The sequence below is a fragment of the Bubalus kerabau genome, chromosome 2 (genome assembly GCF_029407905.1).
Source record: "Bubalus kerabau isolate K-KA32 ecotype Philippines breed swamp buffalo chromosome 2, PCC_UOA_SB_1v2, whole genome shotgun sequence".
In the NCBI taxonomy this organism is placed as follows: Eukaryota; Metazoa; Chordata; class Mammalia; order Artiodactyla; family Bovidae; genus Bubalus; species Bubalus kerabau.
In genome coordinates this window covers 9381958-9399517 of record NC_073625.1, presented here as the reverse complement: position 1 = coordinate 9399517, position 17560 = coordinate 9381958, and the positions used below count along the sequence as shown (strand labels likewise).

The 17560-nt window shown below is 52.8% G+C and overlaps 1 protein-coding gene across 1 annotated transcript in view; it reads right to left on the bottom strand.

Annotated features, from left to right (window-relative positions):
- SFRP1 (secreted frizzled related protein 1) overlaps nt 1-13922 on the bottom strand; it is a 44694-nt gene extending 30772 nt beyond the window's left edge. Inside the window, exons 1-2 of the mRNA XM_055567019.1 lie at nt 13164-13922; nt 8047-8124 (exon numbers count right to left, since the gene is read on the bottom strand). Coding sequence (XP_055422994.1) covers nt 8047-8124; nt 13164-13689 — 604 coding nt within the window. The 5' untranslated portion in view covers nt 13690-13922. The remainder of the gene's footprint in view (nt 1-8046; nt 8125-13163) is intronic.
- Nucleotides 13923-17560: the final 3638 nt, after the last annotated feature.

Sequence of the window (17560 nt, the reverse complement as noted above, 5' to 3'; positions counted from 1 at the left end):
TCCCTGTGTCAGGCACAGACATCAGTCCATTTATACCGGGCAGACTCTGAAAGCGCCCAGTGCCCCTTCCCGGAAAGCTTCCTCTCCCATTCCCGGCAGAATGGGAACGCGATGGGCATGAGGGAACATGAAGGTGGATGGGTGTGGAATCCGAACCGGCTACCCAGCTAAGAGCTGCTGGGAATAAAAACGGCAAGGGATGCCAGGTGGAGTGGCCTTGGGCCATCTGATGAGTAACGCCTTTATCTGAGTTTTATTTCCCTCCATCTGTAAGCTGACAGCCCAAGACGGGCTGATCTCTGAGGTCCCATCCAGCCCATCAGATCTTCACAATGGCACAGGGGTACGGAGGAGGAGCAAGACAGCACCCGAGCAAATGGGTGGGCAGCCCGCCCATCCTCAGCTCATCCCTTACCCCCTCCTTCTGTACCCACCCCCAGAAGGCTCCAGGGAACACAGGTGAACTCGAGGGTAAACCCTTCCCTTGCCCCCCTACTTCTCCACGACTGTTTATATACACATCGAATGATAAGGAGGATACGATGCTAAGTGAAATAAGCCAGACCCGTAAAAGGACAAACAGTGTAGGCTTCCACTTACATGCAGCACCTGAAATCGTCAGAGTCCTAGAGACAGAAAATAGAGTCGGGGGCTCCGAGACCTGGGGGGTGGCGGGGGCGGGGCGCGGTGGCCAGTGCCTGGGTACAGAGTTTCAGTTTGGGATGAAGAAAAATATCCAAAGAGGGACGGTGCTGTCTGTATCACAATGTGAACCTTTTTGATGCCACTGAACTAACTGTACACCCAAACATGATGAAAACGGTGCATTTTATGTTATGTATATTTTATCACAGTGCAGTTTTGTTTTTGGTTTTTTTTTTAAGGAGAGCAAGGCAGTGGATCGGAGCCACTCAACAGGAGAATCACGGGATGGAAGGTTGAAAACCACGTCAAGCGGCGCCCAAACCATGCAGTTTGGCAACTGACTGTCTCAAGAAATGACCTCGTTGGGGCTGCACTCATCACCGAAGAGGGGAAGCCGTCACGTCCTGAAGCAGCAGTGCCCCCACCTAGAGCACCAACCCAGCAGGATGCCAGCCACGGGACAGCTAGCTGGAAACAGCTTCTGGAGAGGTTTCAACCCAGAGCCTGTGGGCTGCAGCCCCAGCTTCTCTGGTGAAGGGAGGCCTCGCCTGTTGGAGACAGAGGGCTGGGCTGGGTTGGGCTACTCCACTCTTGGCAGGACCACGGGGATGGACAGTGAGTGAGTCTGGTCGGTGTGGGGGCCCAGGCCTGGGTTCCGTACACCAGCTCATCTGCTCCTGAAAACCCATCCTGGGGTATCAGCTGCCACTTCGTGGGGAAACTGAGGCCTGAAGAGGTTCCGAGACTTCCCAGCATTGCCAGGTGTACGAACTGGGGCAGAAGGAGAAATGAACTCAGCTCCCAGAGTGCTACCCCAACCTGTGGATCCTGGCTTTTGAGTCTCTCAGTTCAGTATACGTCTTCAGGGTCAAACATGCTAAAGAAAAGTGTTGCTATGGACTTCCACCTCATCTAAGTACTTCCTGCCAGGAGACAATGAGATGTGCAGAAGGGGTGCTCACAGAGGGGAAAGTCGGCTCCTTTCCCAGCTTCTGCTCACAGCTCCTTGACATGGCTTCAGAGCGCAGAGTGGTACCCATCTGCCCGGGGACTGACGGCCCCAGTCAGGCCCCTAGCTCTCCACTTGGATCCATGGGTGAGCAGGGACTCACCATCACGACCCACCAGGCCCATTCAAGGGTGCTCGAAAAAAAAAAAAAAAAAGGGTGCTCAAGGGTTCAGCCACGGTCTCTGCACAGAACAAGCCACCCCCTGAGTCCCTGGAGGACTCAGGATGGACCGCAGGCTGAGAGTTGCCTTGCCAGGGCACTTAAAGGGCTGACTCTGTGTTTCCTTGAACATGAAACGCCACACAACTCCTTCCAACTATTACCAGATCTGTGGACGGGCTGTGTATTTTAGAGACTTTCAGGGACAACGAAAACCAGTTGCCTTCAGCCCAACAACTCCACCCCGGGGTTACCTTGCCATCATCTATGTGCTATTTAATTTTACTTCAACTGAGTAATGATAAATCAACTGAACTAGATTTTTGGATATTAGCGTTTTGTTTTGTTTTTGACATATACACTCAGTTACCCAAAACAGGGCATGTACTTTCCCTCAAACTTAATAAACAAATGCACATACTCGTTTGGAAAGGAGCTTTCTCCTTATATATATAAAAAAAAAAAAGGCCATAAACAACAAGGTCCTACCATGTAGCACATAAACCATAATGGAAAAGAATATGAAAAATATATATACATGTATATATAAAAGTGTATATATGTATACTTATGTATATAAAGTATATATAATATAGTTTATATATGAATCACTTTTCTGTAAAGAGGAAATTAACTGCTGCTGCTAAGTCACTTCAGTCATGTCCGACTCTGTGCGACCCCATAGACAGCAGCCCACCAGGCTCCCCAATCCCTGGGATTCTCCAGGCAAGAACACTGGAGTGGGTTGCCATTTCCTTCTCCAATGCATGAAAGTGAAAAAATAAAGGGAAGTCGCTCAGTCGTGTCCGACTCCTAGCGACCCCATGCCCTGCAGCCCACCAGGCTCCTCCGCCCATGGGATTTTCCAGGCAAGAGTACTGGAGTGGGTTGCCATCGCCTTCTCAGGGAGAAATTAACACAACACTGTAAATCAGCTACACTTCTTTTTTTAAAAAAGAAGAAAACTGAAAAACAAAACCAATGCTCCGTTTTTTGCCTACAAGGTGCACTTACTGCCAGAACAATATCATTTGTCTATTCTCCAAGTTTCCATAAGAACTAGTAGAATCTAATAACAGCCAAAAATGAGGATAGACAATGGTTAGGTCAAGCAAAAAAAAAAAAAAAAGGCCACCCTGTACAAAGAGTTGAAATGTAAGTCTAAATTATCCCAATTTGTATTCATCTGGGGATATTTTAATATTAAATAATTTTAATATCATTTTTCTCACTTAAATACAGCCCAATCTTACGATTTAAATGTACTTGTGCCCATTTAACAATTGTGAATGTTCAGGAAAGGCACTTTATGCACACTGTAGAAAATCTAGGATTTATACTCAAACGTGTACTTCCTATTGTAATATTTTTGGAGTTAAAAATTCCTATATTCATCTATCTTGGTGGATTTTCAGATGATGCATCCTAAAATCAAGTTGTAGTTACTTAACAGAAAATAAGCTGGAAATTAAACCACTTTAAAAAAAAAAAAAAAAGGCCAGTTTCCATCTCCCAGTCATATCGTGTCATCCATACATGAGTCCAACAAACTTTTATTTTATGCCTACTGTGGAACTGTGCAATCACCGATCTAAGTACACACAGGCCTTATTTTGTTCATTCTAAGACACAGATTCTTTTCACATTTTAACACGAAGGATGTGTCCCCCTGTAGGCAAGGCATCACACATGTGATGGATGGCGCATCTTGCTATCAATGGGTGTCTTACAGTAGGTAAAATATGGTACCAGAGACAGACCCTGCTCTCAAGCAGCTTACAGACGCTGCAGTTACCCTGCTGGCAGCTACATCTCCTCCTCTGCAGGAGGAAACCCAAGGTTTGGCTTGGAAAGGCTGAGCCTACTTTTTGCAAGTAATCAAACATTCCGAGTAAAACTTTGCGCCTCCAAACAGTAGCCCAGCCAAGACACCTTGAAAGCAGAATGAGGCAGAGTGAGAACAAATTGGTAAAGGTCCAGGCACTGCCGAGAATGTTCTTCTAGGAAATACTCCCAAATGCTAACGGTGAGAGCCTTTTTTTTCTTTCCTCTTTGACTCAGTTTAGTGTTGCAATGTACAGTTTTACTCTTTATGAGGAAACATATAAATGAAAAAAAAATGTTCAGAAGGCAAGAAAAATTTCTAGGGGGGCCAAGAAATCGTTTTCCACAGCCAGAAAATACTGGACTAACAAAGCAGCCACCTGAAATCTCAGAAAAGAAGCCAGCACAAGAGGAAGCTGTGAACTATCTTAGCAGAAGTATATGATGCTTTCTGCCCATTTTGACCAGAAAAGCTTAAGGGTGTTTACGGATCCAGAAGCTCGAGAGAGTGGCCAGAGCAGGGATGGGGGTGGGGCGGGGGGGGCGGAGGGGAGGTCCTAGCCCCCCGTCATAAATCAGACCCTCCCATCCCCTGGGATAAGCTGGGCTGAAGGAAAGATGGTTATGGGTGCTGAGTTGTTAACAGCAGGATTACTAAGTGTGGCAGCTCGCAAATAATATATTGACCCCGTCGAAGAGAAAACAGCGGCACCCTGTTGTCACGGAGCAGGAAAAGCAGAGCCAGAGCAAGCGGCGGGGGCCAGGCGTCCTGAATGGAGCCCAGCAGGCACCCTGGCCGCCAAGCTGAATTCAGAACCTCTTCCCCGGCTAACTTTGGGCTGCCACACATCTGGGACTTGATCCGGGCTGATCCAGCTGCATTCCTGAGCATCAGCCCACAGGTGTTTCTACTGAGGCTTTTCCCTGTCGGTAAGGGGGGGAAAAATGTACTCTCAACTGCGGAGGTACAGTGTAGGGGTGGAGAGAACCAGTGGGCAGGCAGAGCTGCCAGAGAGTTACAATCGCACCTCCCGGGGAGGTGGTAATAGGCCGGGTAAGGAGTCTGAGGATGACCGCTGGCAGGAGAGGGCTCGGGAGTGCTGACCCCGAAGGAATGGATCCCTTGTTCCCCGAGCTCCCAAAGAGCCTTCCAATAAGCTGATGTCTTCCCACCGGGGATGTCAAGGCCGTTTAATGCAAAGTTTGATCCCTCGAGTGGGGAGTAAAGCATTCTTTTTCTTCTCGGCTGTGTATCAGCTTGCCTCGCTGCATTTCTTTGTCTCCTAACTGAATCCCATCAGCGTGGCTGACTGCCTCCCTCACTTGAAATGCACTGAGCTAGGAAACAAGTTTCTCAACAAGGCTGCATTCTCCAGGGTGCTGAGAAGGGCAGAGCTGAACTCAGCCCCTGCAGAGAAAGAAAGAGAGAAAAAAAATCCTCTCTATTGCCTTATGAGAATACAATACACACACACACACAAACCATAAAAGTCTCTCCTGCATCCAGATAGGGAAGCCTGGCGTCCAGCCCTGACGCTGTTCATCTTAAGTGGGAAAGGCAGCGTGTCAGAAAGAGAACACCAGGGGAGCAGGTCATATTCCTTCTTTGTGAAATAAGTGGACTTGATAGGATGACCCAGAGGACCCAGGAGAACTCCAAAGTTCTAGGCACTCAAGAAGGAAACCATCTTTGGGAGAAAGGAACACAGTCTGAAACTGCTAATCAGATTGGCCAAGCCCAGACTGGTTATTAAAATAAGAGACACTCCTGGTGCCTGCACACTGCAGGGAGCAGGTGGCCAGCCGACCCAGCAGGGACCTACTGGCACCCACTGCGGCGTGGGGAGGATTCATCTCCCCAGGTGGGTTATCCTAGCCCGCTGAGACCCTTGCCCTTCACTCAAAGATCAGCTTTCCCATTCACATTCTTTCCCAAGGTTTGCCTCTTCAGCCTACACCTAGGGAATGACTCTAGATTAACGAGCTGCCACAAAGCCCCTCAACAAACTCAGGTTGGTGAGTTCCAGGGAATCAGAGCAGAAAGACAACCGATTCTCTTCCCAAAGCGCCAGAACATCCTTTGCCCTGCATCGCCAACAGCGCCCCTTTCAGGCGGCGAGTTATATGACTCCATGATTCCCCAGGAAATGACCGATTTCATGTGTGGTCATGTGTGGTCAGAGTTAAAAATGAAATTTTTTAAAATTAAATCTTCAGCTATGCTAGGTTCATATTTGGGTACATGTAGTCTAGCATAGAGCTCTGAGCTCGAGAAATGCTGAATGACCGACTGGACGCATGAATCAGTGACCGGACTCCGCCTCCTTCGCACACTGGTCCCGGGAGATGGGATCCCAGCGTCAAGCATCCGCTCATACACCACCTTTCAGAGATGGCTCTAATAGGATTCCCCGGATTTGCTGAAACATCAGGGAGCCAACTTCTCAGAGTGTGGTGATTTACACTATCAGAAGGGGGTCGGTGAAATCTAAATGCAGCGGCTGAGTATTATCCAACCCCTCCGCCCCACCCCCTCCCACTCCCACGCACCCCCCACCCACCCCCACCCAAGGAAGGATGCTTTGGGATCACGGCTGCATGCAAGCTGATTCTTCCTGTCCCTCCCCCCTACCCTTTGCAGCAAAAGGTTTCTGGTGAGGACTTCTGAGGGATTTTATTTATGGTCTTTTACTCAATGCCCAAATGCCTCTTTGGGAAGGAATCTTGCGCCATCTGTGGAAGGAAAGCTTGTCACTCCGACAGGTTAGGGCCATGCAGACCCGCCAGCCTCGTGGGCGTTGGGGTCCCCTTGATGGAGTAAGAATGTGAGCCTCAGGAAGCAAGTATCACCCCGGTCGGACAGAAGGAGGGTCATCAGAGTTTGCAAACACTGCTGCGGGTGCTCTCTTGCAATTTATTTGAAATTCATTTAAAATGGCAAACAGAAGAAAGGATGTGACTCAAATACAAGCAGCAGAAGGCAGGGCAGACAAACCTTCCTAGAGCTCGTCCACCAAGAACCAAAGAGGCAGGTAGAAATACTTAACGCAGAAATAGGGCATGAAAAACGTGTGCATTCTCAAGGAGCTCTCTGGGCCCACTCCTGCCTGCAGTCACAGTGACAAGTACCCTTTCCTTCAGCGTCAGTGTGTGCACCTCTCCAACGGCACTTTGTCAGCCTAAGGCCCGTTTATGTGCATTACTACACATGGTTAATGAAAACCCACAACAGGTAGCCCTGAATGCACATAAAGATTTCTTTTACCTATCATTTACACTTTTCCTGGGAGGAATTCTGAAAGAGATCCAGCCTCAGGGACACCATGGCTGGGATTGTGAGAACCTGTCCTTAGCAAAACAGCCCTGAGTATTAAGTCACTCATTCGTGTCTGACTCTTTGTGACCCCATGGACTGTAACTCACCAGGCTCCTATGTCCATGGAATTCTCCAGGCAAGGATACTGGAGTGGGTTGCCATGCCCTCCTCCAGGGGATCTTCCCAACCCAGGGATCGAACCCAGGTCTCCTGCATTGCAGACACTCTTTACTGTCTGAGCCACCAGGGAAGCCCATGACATGTTTCCTGGGAGGAATTCTGTAACAAATCCAGCCTCGGGGACACCGTGGCTGGAATCGTGAGAACCTGTCCTTAGCAAAACAGCCCCGGCCGCCTCTATTTTATACATCAGCTCCATACAAAATAGTAGCAGGCTGAAGGGAGCCGACCCTTCAAAAGGATGCAGTTCATGTCTACTTTTCCAGAGGACATACTTTCGAGGTGTCTGAGGCTCTGTCTTCTGAGGAGCAGAAGACAGGGACCACCCTTGAAAGGTCACCTGAGATCAGGCCCCGGGCCCACATCCAGCCCTCTTCCTGGGGCTGCAAATGTGGACCCAGAATTCCCTTTTAACCCAGAAAGATTTGGGAAGAAGGGAGGGAAATTCCCCCCACTGTGGGGATGTCATTTTACTTGCCAGGAAGTTCCTGAGAGCCCCTGCCCCCAGGGCCCTAAACGCCAATGACCCCCCTCCCGGATCCTGGGCGGCATGGTGCTGACACCTAGGGGTGGATGGAAAAACAGCCATGCGGGAAGCCAGCCCAGCAGCCTGGTTTTTCCCCAGCTCACCCCAAATCTGCCTCCCTCTATGCCCAGAGAAGGTCCCCCCAAACCCATCCAGTGATCCCACACACGGAAAGGCAGAAGCCAAGTTTGTCTTTTCATAAAAAGAAGCCAGTTCCCCACCCTATCTAGTCTCCCATCAGCCTGAGAAAAGCAGCTGTCTGGGGAGGATGGAGGGAGAACACGTATCTCCAAAAAGAAGCTCCGAAAGGCTCTGCTCCAGGGACGCAGACCAGGAGGAGCCAGGGACGCCCAACCTCCCGGAGGCAGCCAGGGCTGCTTTCTTACCAAACTCGCTGGCACAGAGATGCTCGATGATGGCTTCAGATTTCAGCTCGTTGTCACATGGAGGACACACGGTCGTGCCTAGGAAAGGAAAGGGGAGGACAGGAGCTGAGTGATGGGGGGCAAGGATGCTGGAGGAACTGCCCCCGGGGCAGACAGAGATCAGCCTCAGGACCAGGCTGGAAGGGGGTGACAGTCTTCTGGAATTTCTGAAAGGCAATCCCAGAAAAGACGAGTCCTGGAAACCCAGGCAGACATCAAGTTCCTTGAAAATTCAGGGACTAGAGCTACTGAAGAAGGAAATGGCAACCCACTCCAGTGTTCTTGCCTGGAGAATCCCAGGGACGGGGGAGCCTGGTGGGCTGCCATCTATGGGGTCGCAGAGTCGACACAACTTCACACGACTGAAGCGACTTAGCAGCAGCAGCAGAGCTACTGAATCTAGTACAGCTATTCAGATCAACATTATCTGGGGCTGAATGGGGCGGGTCCTGTGAATCGTGTCTTGAGGTGGTGGGTCCCTGGGAAAAGCTGACTTGTAACCAAACACCTCTATCAGAGTTTGTTTGTTTGTTTCCTGTTTTCTCCTCTCCCCTTGAAATACCTGCCTGATTCCTGCCCTATTCGTGTTCCCAAACTCCCCGATCCATCTGACCAGCTCTCCATGAGCCAAGAAAGAAAATCAGCCAAATTCACAAAGCCCAACCAAGGCTCTGAATGCCCCTGTCCAGAAGGGCTGCTGCAGCGAGATCCTGCGGGGCGGGGAGCAAGAGGAGCTGGGTGGGGGCTGGGGGGGCATCACCAGCCCTGCTGCCAAATGGAAGGACCGAGTGGGACAGGGAGACCCTCTGTTGCGTTTTCACACGGTGAAGTACTTTGAAGAGGAGGTGTGTGTGCCGCAGGCATGGGGGGAACTGGAGGCGACTAGGCCCCAGGGGGAGGAGGCTTTGGAAGCCAGGGCCAGCGGATCCTCCCGGCCAAATGCTGCAGATGCTGGAGGGGCCCCTCCCCTGGTAAACGGCCTCCTGTGGAAGAGCTGGGAGAAAACCACGCAGTGGAATCGCCAGAAGGGGAGGTGGCTTGTCACCGCCGCCGCCACTATCCCCCCGTCAGCATCAGCATCGCCTCCATCATCTATCAGACATCTTGGAGTTTTATCCAGGATGTAGGAAAGCTTGGGCACATCTTAAGGGGCTTCCATCCAGCACAGTAGCAGAGGCCATGAGCTTTGGGAAAGTCACAAAGGAGGACGGTGTGCTGAGCACCTTCACTCCCATTAAGGCTCTTCTTCCTCCCCCTCCCTCTCTGTGGCTCCTACGGCAGCATCTCCTTCACCTTGGAGCACTTCTGTGGTCCAGAGAAATGGGCAGAGCCTCCCATGGCAGACAGGGAGTCAGCTAAAGCACTCCCGGGCCGGTGCTGCCCCCCGGGACACAGCTGGTCCCCAGCGCCCGGGACGGGGTGCCTGACCACGCCCCGCTTCCAGGCAGGGTCCCTGTGAGGCCCAGCAGAGGCCATACGCTTTCGTCTTTGCTGGCAGACCCCTCTCCCACCTTGATGCTGGGCCCAGGGCCACGCGCCATCCAGACTCCTTCGGCAGCAGGACCACTGCTGCTCTCCAAGCAGAAGACGGTAGGACTATCTTTGGACCCAGAGCCTGGAACTGTGCTTCTCAGCCAGAACTTAAGATCAGATTCCAGAGATCGTGTTTCTGACAAAAGGGAAACACTTTCCCGGAATTGTGCAATCTGATTCTGGCTTCCATGGGGAGAAAAATGGAAAGGAAGTCCCACCATATATACTAAGGACCATGGTACCTGCCTGGGGAGTGTGGACTGTGCTGGGGGGCTTTCCTTGTTTGGGTTAAAAAAATTTTTAATGGAAGTTATCACAGGGCAAAGTTCAATGACTATAATCTGGCCAAACAAGCGGCAGGGCAGGACTATCCGAATGCAAACACAGGGTGCCCTCGGCTCACTCACACCACCTGGCTTGGACGCCCTGAGTTCCCCGACTTGACTGCAGCCCAGGGCTCTGCACACCACTGGGCATTGTTCTCAGTCCTATCGCCACATCTGGCCCTCAGCGACCCCCGGGGGGCAGGAGGTGGCTGGGATGAGCTCAGTGTATTTTCCCCAGCCCGCCTCAACTTTTCTCACAGCCAGCTCTGAAGGGCAATATTAATTTGTGGTCTCTCTAGATTGTGCCGGGGCGGGGGTTGCGGGGGGCAGCAGGCAGCCTGAGCACAAAAAGTCAAACCCACCCAGTCATCCATCAGAGAGGCAGGACGAAATGGCTGTTTTTAGACGCATTTAAAATGTTTCAAGTGAAAGAAGCAAAAACCAAAAGGTGTTGTGTTTCATCAATATTTAAGGGGAAGAGGAGTGCAACACTGGAATCAGAAACACGTGGGTTTTTTTTTAATCAATGCACACGCATGCACACAATACACACACACACACACACACACACACACACACACACACACATACACACACAGCAGGTCTTCCCTGGCCAGCTCCTCAATACAGGGAAGGGACTTTAAGGAAGGCTCTAGGGAAGAATGAGGCACCGTGGCCTCTGCAATCTGTGCCTGAAAGTCAGGCTCACTGAACGCACAACATGCCTAAACAACAACAAAATAAAACTAAAAATATGTGCTCACTCACAGAGCTTGAATCAGTAAAACCTGGCAGGGAGGAGGAATGACAATGTATCGGCCTGAGAGTGCATGGGTCTAATGCAAGTGCAAGATTGAGAAATAACTTCTCTGGAAAAAAAAAAGAAGTGCCTCTCCCATAATCAATGCTGAAGCAGCTTGAGCCTCGGCTTTTTGGGGGTGCAGGGGAGCCTCCTTTGACTCATCTCATTATCAAGTTGATCTTAAATGATGTGTGGCCCCAAAGGCCGGCCCCAGTTCCCTAAACAGTACTTGCTCCCGTATGTGAACAGAAGCCAGCCGGCCGGCATTCAGAGACATGTCACTGCTTTGAAAATCCCATTTTAATTTTACAGAATAAAAAGAAATAAAGAATAAAAGTCGGGCATGTGGACTTGGTCACCTCCAAAAGTACCAGTTCTTATTCTGGAGGCACGAGCCATAAGGGATGAGGACCAGGAGTCTGGTCTCTCCCCCCGACCTGCGTGCACACACACACATCCCTCCCACTTCCAGGCTCAGCTGACAGCAGGGGCCACGCAGCCCCAGGGGACGCCTTTTGGGGGTTCCTTCCACTGAGGGGGCTGCAGTCCCAGGTAGGAGCAGTGCCTCCAGCAGAACCTGTCACCAGAAACACGGTGGGGAGAACCAGGTCCCAAGTTCCACCCCTGACTGGTCCCTTCACCGCTGTGTGGCTGGTCCAGTGGGCTACCTGAGCACTTCTGGGATGGAGAGGGGAGGGGAGATGGTGCAAAGGGGAGACTTTGGGAGGGGGCCAAGGCGGGCAGCAGCCAAGGAGTAAATGGCTCCAAGAAGACAGCATGGATTTTGGTCTCCCTTCCCTCAACCACCCCTGCTTCTGGGGGGGGGGGGGTGTCGAGCCAAGAGGATTCTTGTCCATGCATAAGGAGGCACCCCAGCCAGTCCCCCCACCTGCCAGTCCCCCTCAGAAGGTTTCTGTTGCTGCTTGTACCAGACAAGGGCAGTTGGGGGTGGGCTCTGCCCCAGCAGAGCTGGCTGAGGTCTCTGGGGGTAGGGCTGGGCTTCTCTCCCAGGAGGGGAGAAGGAAAATCCCATGGGTTCTATCCAGACAGAACACCAAGGGCTTAGTCTGCTCCAGGTACTAGCAGCATCTCCCTGAAGGTGAACCCTGTGCAGACCTCCAGAAAGGGTGAGCACGGGGCCCAGACCTCGGGCTGTTGCCCTGTCCACCCACCGAGCCCATCTCCACATCCCCCACTCTGGACTTATCTCCGCCCTCCCTGAATAAGCAAAGGCATTCAAATTTCAGGGTGCCCTTCCCCGGACTACTCCACCCTCATTCTGGGGAGCCTGCCCCGCAGGAGACATTCCTCCTCTGGCATCACTTGGAGACAAGCTGAGCCAGCAAGCAACAGGTTTTTCCACTCCCCCCCCCAACCCCCCCACCCCACCACACACACACACCTTAAGCCCTTTCCTCAAAAGCCCTAGAGACGCCGGCCCTATGCTGGGTGCCCTGGGCACACAGCTCTCCACCTCTGATCACTGGCAGCTCTTTGAGCCTCAACTCTGCTTCCGAAGAAATCGGGGTTGAATTCATTCCTCTCAAAGTCAGGCGAGGGTGCTGGGGTGTTGATTTATTGGGGATTTTCTTTTCTTTTTTTTTTTTTTTTTTTGGCTTGTTAACTTGTTTTGCTCTGTCTTGTGGCCTGGGTGTGGGGGGTGGCGGGGTGATGTGCCTTCCTCCCCCGTCAAGAGCTGCCCTTTACCAGGGAGGGGGTTCTGAGAACAACCTCCTGCCCTTCCCCGGGGCTGTTAGGAAAGTCTTCAATTTGCGGTCCCGCTCCCCAAGGAGAGCGGAACAATGAGCTAATGACAATTTTATCTTCCTAATTACCTGAGGATTTGTGTGAATGAGAGAAGCAGGGGGTATGCAAGGATGGGGAGAAGTCTTTCCCAACCACCCCCCTCCCTCAAGTCTCCCGAAGCTGTTACCTAAAAGGAGGAAACAGCCTTGCAGTTTCTAAACTTTTTTTCTCGGCTTCTTCTGCACCAGTCCGGGAGCTACTTGGCTGAATGACTAGCTAAGAAAAGCGATTTAAAAAAGAAAATCCTCCTCGAACCTAAGAATATAAACAAAGCTGCACCTTAGCATTTGCTCGGCCCTCCAGAGCTTCCCAGATTTAGAGTTTGGGTTGTGTTTCCCGCCCCCAGCCCAGGGGGCATCTCTTCTACGGGGTTCAAAGCTCCGATGGGGACTCGGTTCCCTCCCAGGGGAGAAAAGCACTCTCCTGGGACCCGGAGCTAAAGCTTTGTTTCCTGGAAACTGGATTCCCAGGGCAGCGGCTCCACGACCCGCAGCGGGTGCGCGCGCGGGGCTGCCCAGCCGGGCACCACCTCGGACGTCTCGAGGCCGTCGGGCAGGGCCGAGGGCACGTCCCCCAGGCCCGGGGCGCAGCCCGGGGGACCCTCGCCTCACCTTGGGGCTTGGAGGCCTCGGTGGCGTTGGGCGGGGTCATGGCGATGCAGACGTCGCCCTCGGGAAACTTGTCGCACTTGAGCATCTCGGGCCAGTAGAAGCCGAAGAACTGCATGACCGGCTCGCACGAGTCGCGCACGGCCTCGCAGAGCCAGCGGCACGGGTAGATGGGCCGGTCCAGGCAGACGGGCGCGAAGAGCGAGCACAGGAAGACCTGGGTGCCGATGTGGCAGTTCTTGTTGAGCAGGGGCACCCAGCTGCTGGCCTGCTGCTTCACCTCGGCCATGGTCTCGTGCTCCAGCAGGTTGGGCAGCACCATCCTCTTGTAGCCCACGTTGTGGCACAGCCGCAGGTCGGCCGGGATGTCCACGCACTGCGGCGGCTTGGTGTAGAAGCGCCCGCTCTGGTAGGCGCCGATGTCCGACTGGAAGCTCACGTAGTCGTACTCGCTGGCCGAGCCCGCGGCCAGGAGCCCGGCGGCCAGCGCCAGCAGCGCGCCCGCCGCGGCCCAGCGCCCGTCGCCCATGCTCGGCGCCCCGGCCCCCGCGACGCGGGGCGTCCTCGGTGGTCTCCCCGCGCGCGTCCCGCCGCGAACTTGCAGGAGCCCACCCGCCCCACGGCTCCGGGGACAAAAGGCGCCGTCCGCACCCGCGCCCAACTGGGCGGCCGCGCGCTCCTGCCCGGCGCTGGCGGGGCAGCCCAGGAGAGCTGCGCGGGGAGGCGAGCGCGCGGCCCGAGTGCAGCCCAGGCGCCCGAGGCGGCGGGACCCGAGTGCCCGGCGCTCCCGCGGCCGAGCCCTCCGAGCCGCGCCGGCCAATCAGCGCCGGCCGCCGGGAGCGCTCCGGGCCCGCCCGTCAGTCACCCGCGCCGCCGGCCAATCGGCTCGCGGGCGGGAGGGCTCGGCTCCCCAGAACTCAGCGCAGGTCAACACCCCTTAAAAACAAAACCAAAAAAATAAATAAAAGAAGGAAGAAGGGAGGGAAAACGAGGAAAAGACAAAAAAAGAAAGAGAGAAAGAAAAAAGGAAGGGAGAGAGGGGATGGAGAGAAGCGTGCGGAGGGTAAAAAGGATGCGCAACGCTGCAGCTAGCTTGAGTCAGATCTCAGGAAAGCAAGGACGCTTAACAGTACTTGCAAGTCCATGAGCTAATCAAGACTTTTTTTTTTTTTTGGTCACTTTTCCCTAACTTAACGCAGCAGCAGACTGCTTTCTCGGTGTTGTTCTCTGTGGCTGCAGTACGGAGAGCGGCCGTTGCCGACGGACCGGGGCTCAGGAAGGCTGTAGCGGGGGAGGTCTGCCTTTCCATCCCCAGCCGGTGGGGCTCGGCTCCCGCGAAGACCCGGGGAAGGTGGAGTCCGGCTGTTTGCTGGCTTTAAAAGGCAGCTGCGTTTCCAGGTGAGACAACCAGATGATGGCCCTCCGACAGTCCCGAGGCAGTGTGGAAGGGAAGGGTGCGCACAAAGGTGTTGATTTGGGGAGGACAATTGGGGTTTTTTTTTTTTTGTTTTGGTTTTTTGTTTGTTTTTGTTTTTTTTTAAGAAAAAGAAGGGAAAAAAGAGCCCCGCTCAAGGCCCAGCCCGACAGCACGTCTGTGTGTGCACGCATATGCACATTGACATGTTTGTGGTCTAGAAAGCCAAAACATTAAAAACACATGTGCACTTATCAGCGTGGCTTGTGTAAATATCAAGTCCATCACTCAGGCACACATGCTACACTCAGAGCCGGCCCAGGAACCTCAAGTCAAAAACCAAGGGTTCCTGTTCAGACAGAGGCGAGAGAAAAGTCCCAGCAGAAACAGCCCATTCTTTCCATCCAGCCCACTCCCCACACCCCTCCTCCACCACCCCAGAACAGAGGGTGGTCCCCCTGCCACCCTCCGCCTCAGAGTCCCTGGGGATTCTTTGTAATGAGGCCCAAGCTCCAGAGAGCTAGGAGTGTGACCACGACCAACTCCAGGGACAGGCAAGAGCAACAGCTGTCCCTGAGGTTGGCTGGGTCTCCACACTGCTTGTGTCCCGAAATTTGGGGTGGAGAAGGGGCGCAGAGAAGGCTGTAGACCGCATCTGAGTGGCGTGGCACTACCCCAGGTGGCAAATGGGCCACCAAGCCCAGAGCTGAAGGCAGACACCAGAGGAGGCGCTGCCTTGCTGGGGGAAGCTGACTTTGGACCCTGCAGACCAAATTTCTTGATGGACAGATTCCAAGTCAAACGACTGGAGTTTTTCGATGAAGAGAGGCTCTTAAAGCAGTCCTGCGCCTAAAGATATAGTGATGCCACTGTGCACCCAGGGAATGTGTGCCGGTGGTCAACTTCTCCATCACTTCTAAGCTGATGAAAGGTGCTCTAAAGCAAGAGGGGCAATGCGAAGGGAAAGAGATGGGGGAAGAGCAAGACTCCTTCGGGTGGCAAAGGGTTAATCCCTAAACAATTGGTAATGCTCAGCCCAGAAGCTGGGGAAGACATTCCTCACAGACAGAGAAGAGACCACAGGAAACCAGGCAACTGTGTCTCAATTCAAGGGGCAGTTAGAGAAAAATGCAGTTTGGTAGGGGTCCTTTTCTCTCCTAGAGGCAGGCCCTCGGTCCCAAGGCAAATGTGTCTGTTTACTCACTGCCTGCAAAGAGTTGTGTTAGCAGATAACATCCTGTCAGCTCTGCATGCAGGCTTCGCCCTGCCCTCACTCATGTCTGGACTGTTTCCCCAGATGGTGGAAGGGCCTGTCTGTCCCATATGAAAATTCGGGAAATTAGTTCAGGGGATGGCTCCTCCACCAGTCCTTGGGGGTCTCGAGGCAGCAGTAAATGTCACAGTTCCATTCATGGGAGGGCCTAGCCTAGGTCTGGTTTTTTCCAATTTATCACCCCAATCAGTCTCAGTGAGAGGGCTTTTGGGGCACCCAGGGACATGACTGTCCCAAGAAATACAGGGGGTATGAGAGCAACTAAGCCGCCAGAATCTTAAACTCAGTGCATTTCTGGCTCCTCCCAAATCCCAGCTGGAAAGGCAGGGCTCAAGTCTCAGTCCCACTGACAGACTTGAACCCACACCGAGGCTAGGCTTCTACGGTCTGCAGTGCTTAGAGTCATTCCATGGACGTCCCTGGTGGTTCAGAATCTGCCTTCAATGTGGGAGACCTTGGGTTCCATCCCTGGGTTGGGAAGATCCCCTGGAGGAGGGCATGACAACCCACTCCAGTATTCTGGCCTGGAGAATCCCCATGGACAGAGGAGCCTGGCGGGCTGCAGTCCATGGGGTTGCAAAGAGTCAGACATGACTGAGCGACTAAGCACTGCACAGGATTCTGGAGAATGACTGCCAGCCCCAGTCAGTTCTCATACCGTAAGACAGCACCACGCAGTCCTAAACACTCCGTATTTTAGAGGTGAATGCAGTTGTTGGGGTTTTGTGAGGGGCAGGGAGGGGGAGTTGTCCTTTGTCATGTTGTCAAATTTTGCACTTCAAAGCCCAGTCTCCCTTCCCCTAGGCAAGAATTTGTGTGTGTGTGTGTGTGTGTGTGTGTGTGTGTGTGTGTGTAGAGGAGAAAGTCCTAGAGCAAAGATTCTTTAAACATGTTATTGACATGACAGAGATCTCGGAAACCAGCATTCTCCAGAATGGGATCAGGAACCAGGAGACACACCTTTCCTTCTTGAATGAACAAAAAAATACCTTCACATTTGTGTTTTTCATTTCAAAAAAGTTCTTATTTTTCCCACCCTACCAGATGCCTGTACAAGAACATCAGAAGTACGTCCCCTATTGCCTCAAGTCCCCAGCTTAAGGAGGCATTCTTCAGCCTCCCCATCGCCCGAAGCTGACGGTCAGGCCAAGCAGGATCACTGTGGGGCCTCCCAGCACCTACACCCAGAGATCCTCCCTGCCCTTTGCCAGAAAAACAGCAGTTGGGACCCCCTGGTGATCCAGTGGTAAAGACTTCCCACTTCAACTGTAGGGGGCAAGGGTTCAATCCTGGTCCCTGGTCTGGGAACTAAGATTCCATGCTACATGTTACAGCCAAAAAAAATAGAAGAAGAAAAACAAGAAGGTGGGGAAAACTTCCCGGCAGGTTTTGTTCTTTATATATATATATATATATATATATTTTATGTATTTATTTATTTGTGTCAGGTCTTCTAGTTGTGGCACGCAGGCTTAGTTGCCCGGCAGCACATGGGATCTTAGTTCCCTGACTGGGAACTGAACCTGCATCCCCTGCATTGCAAGGCAGATTCTTAACCACACACTCCCAAGAACTACACTCGGCGTCCTCTCAGTCAGCCAGGAGTGGGACACCAGGGCGGAGGGGAGGGTGTCCTGCCTGTGGCTGGGCGGTGATGGGTCTGTGGCCATGTGGAGAAAAGCATCCTGACCCAGAGTCAAGAAACACAGGGTG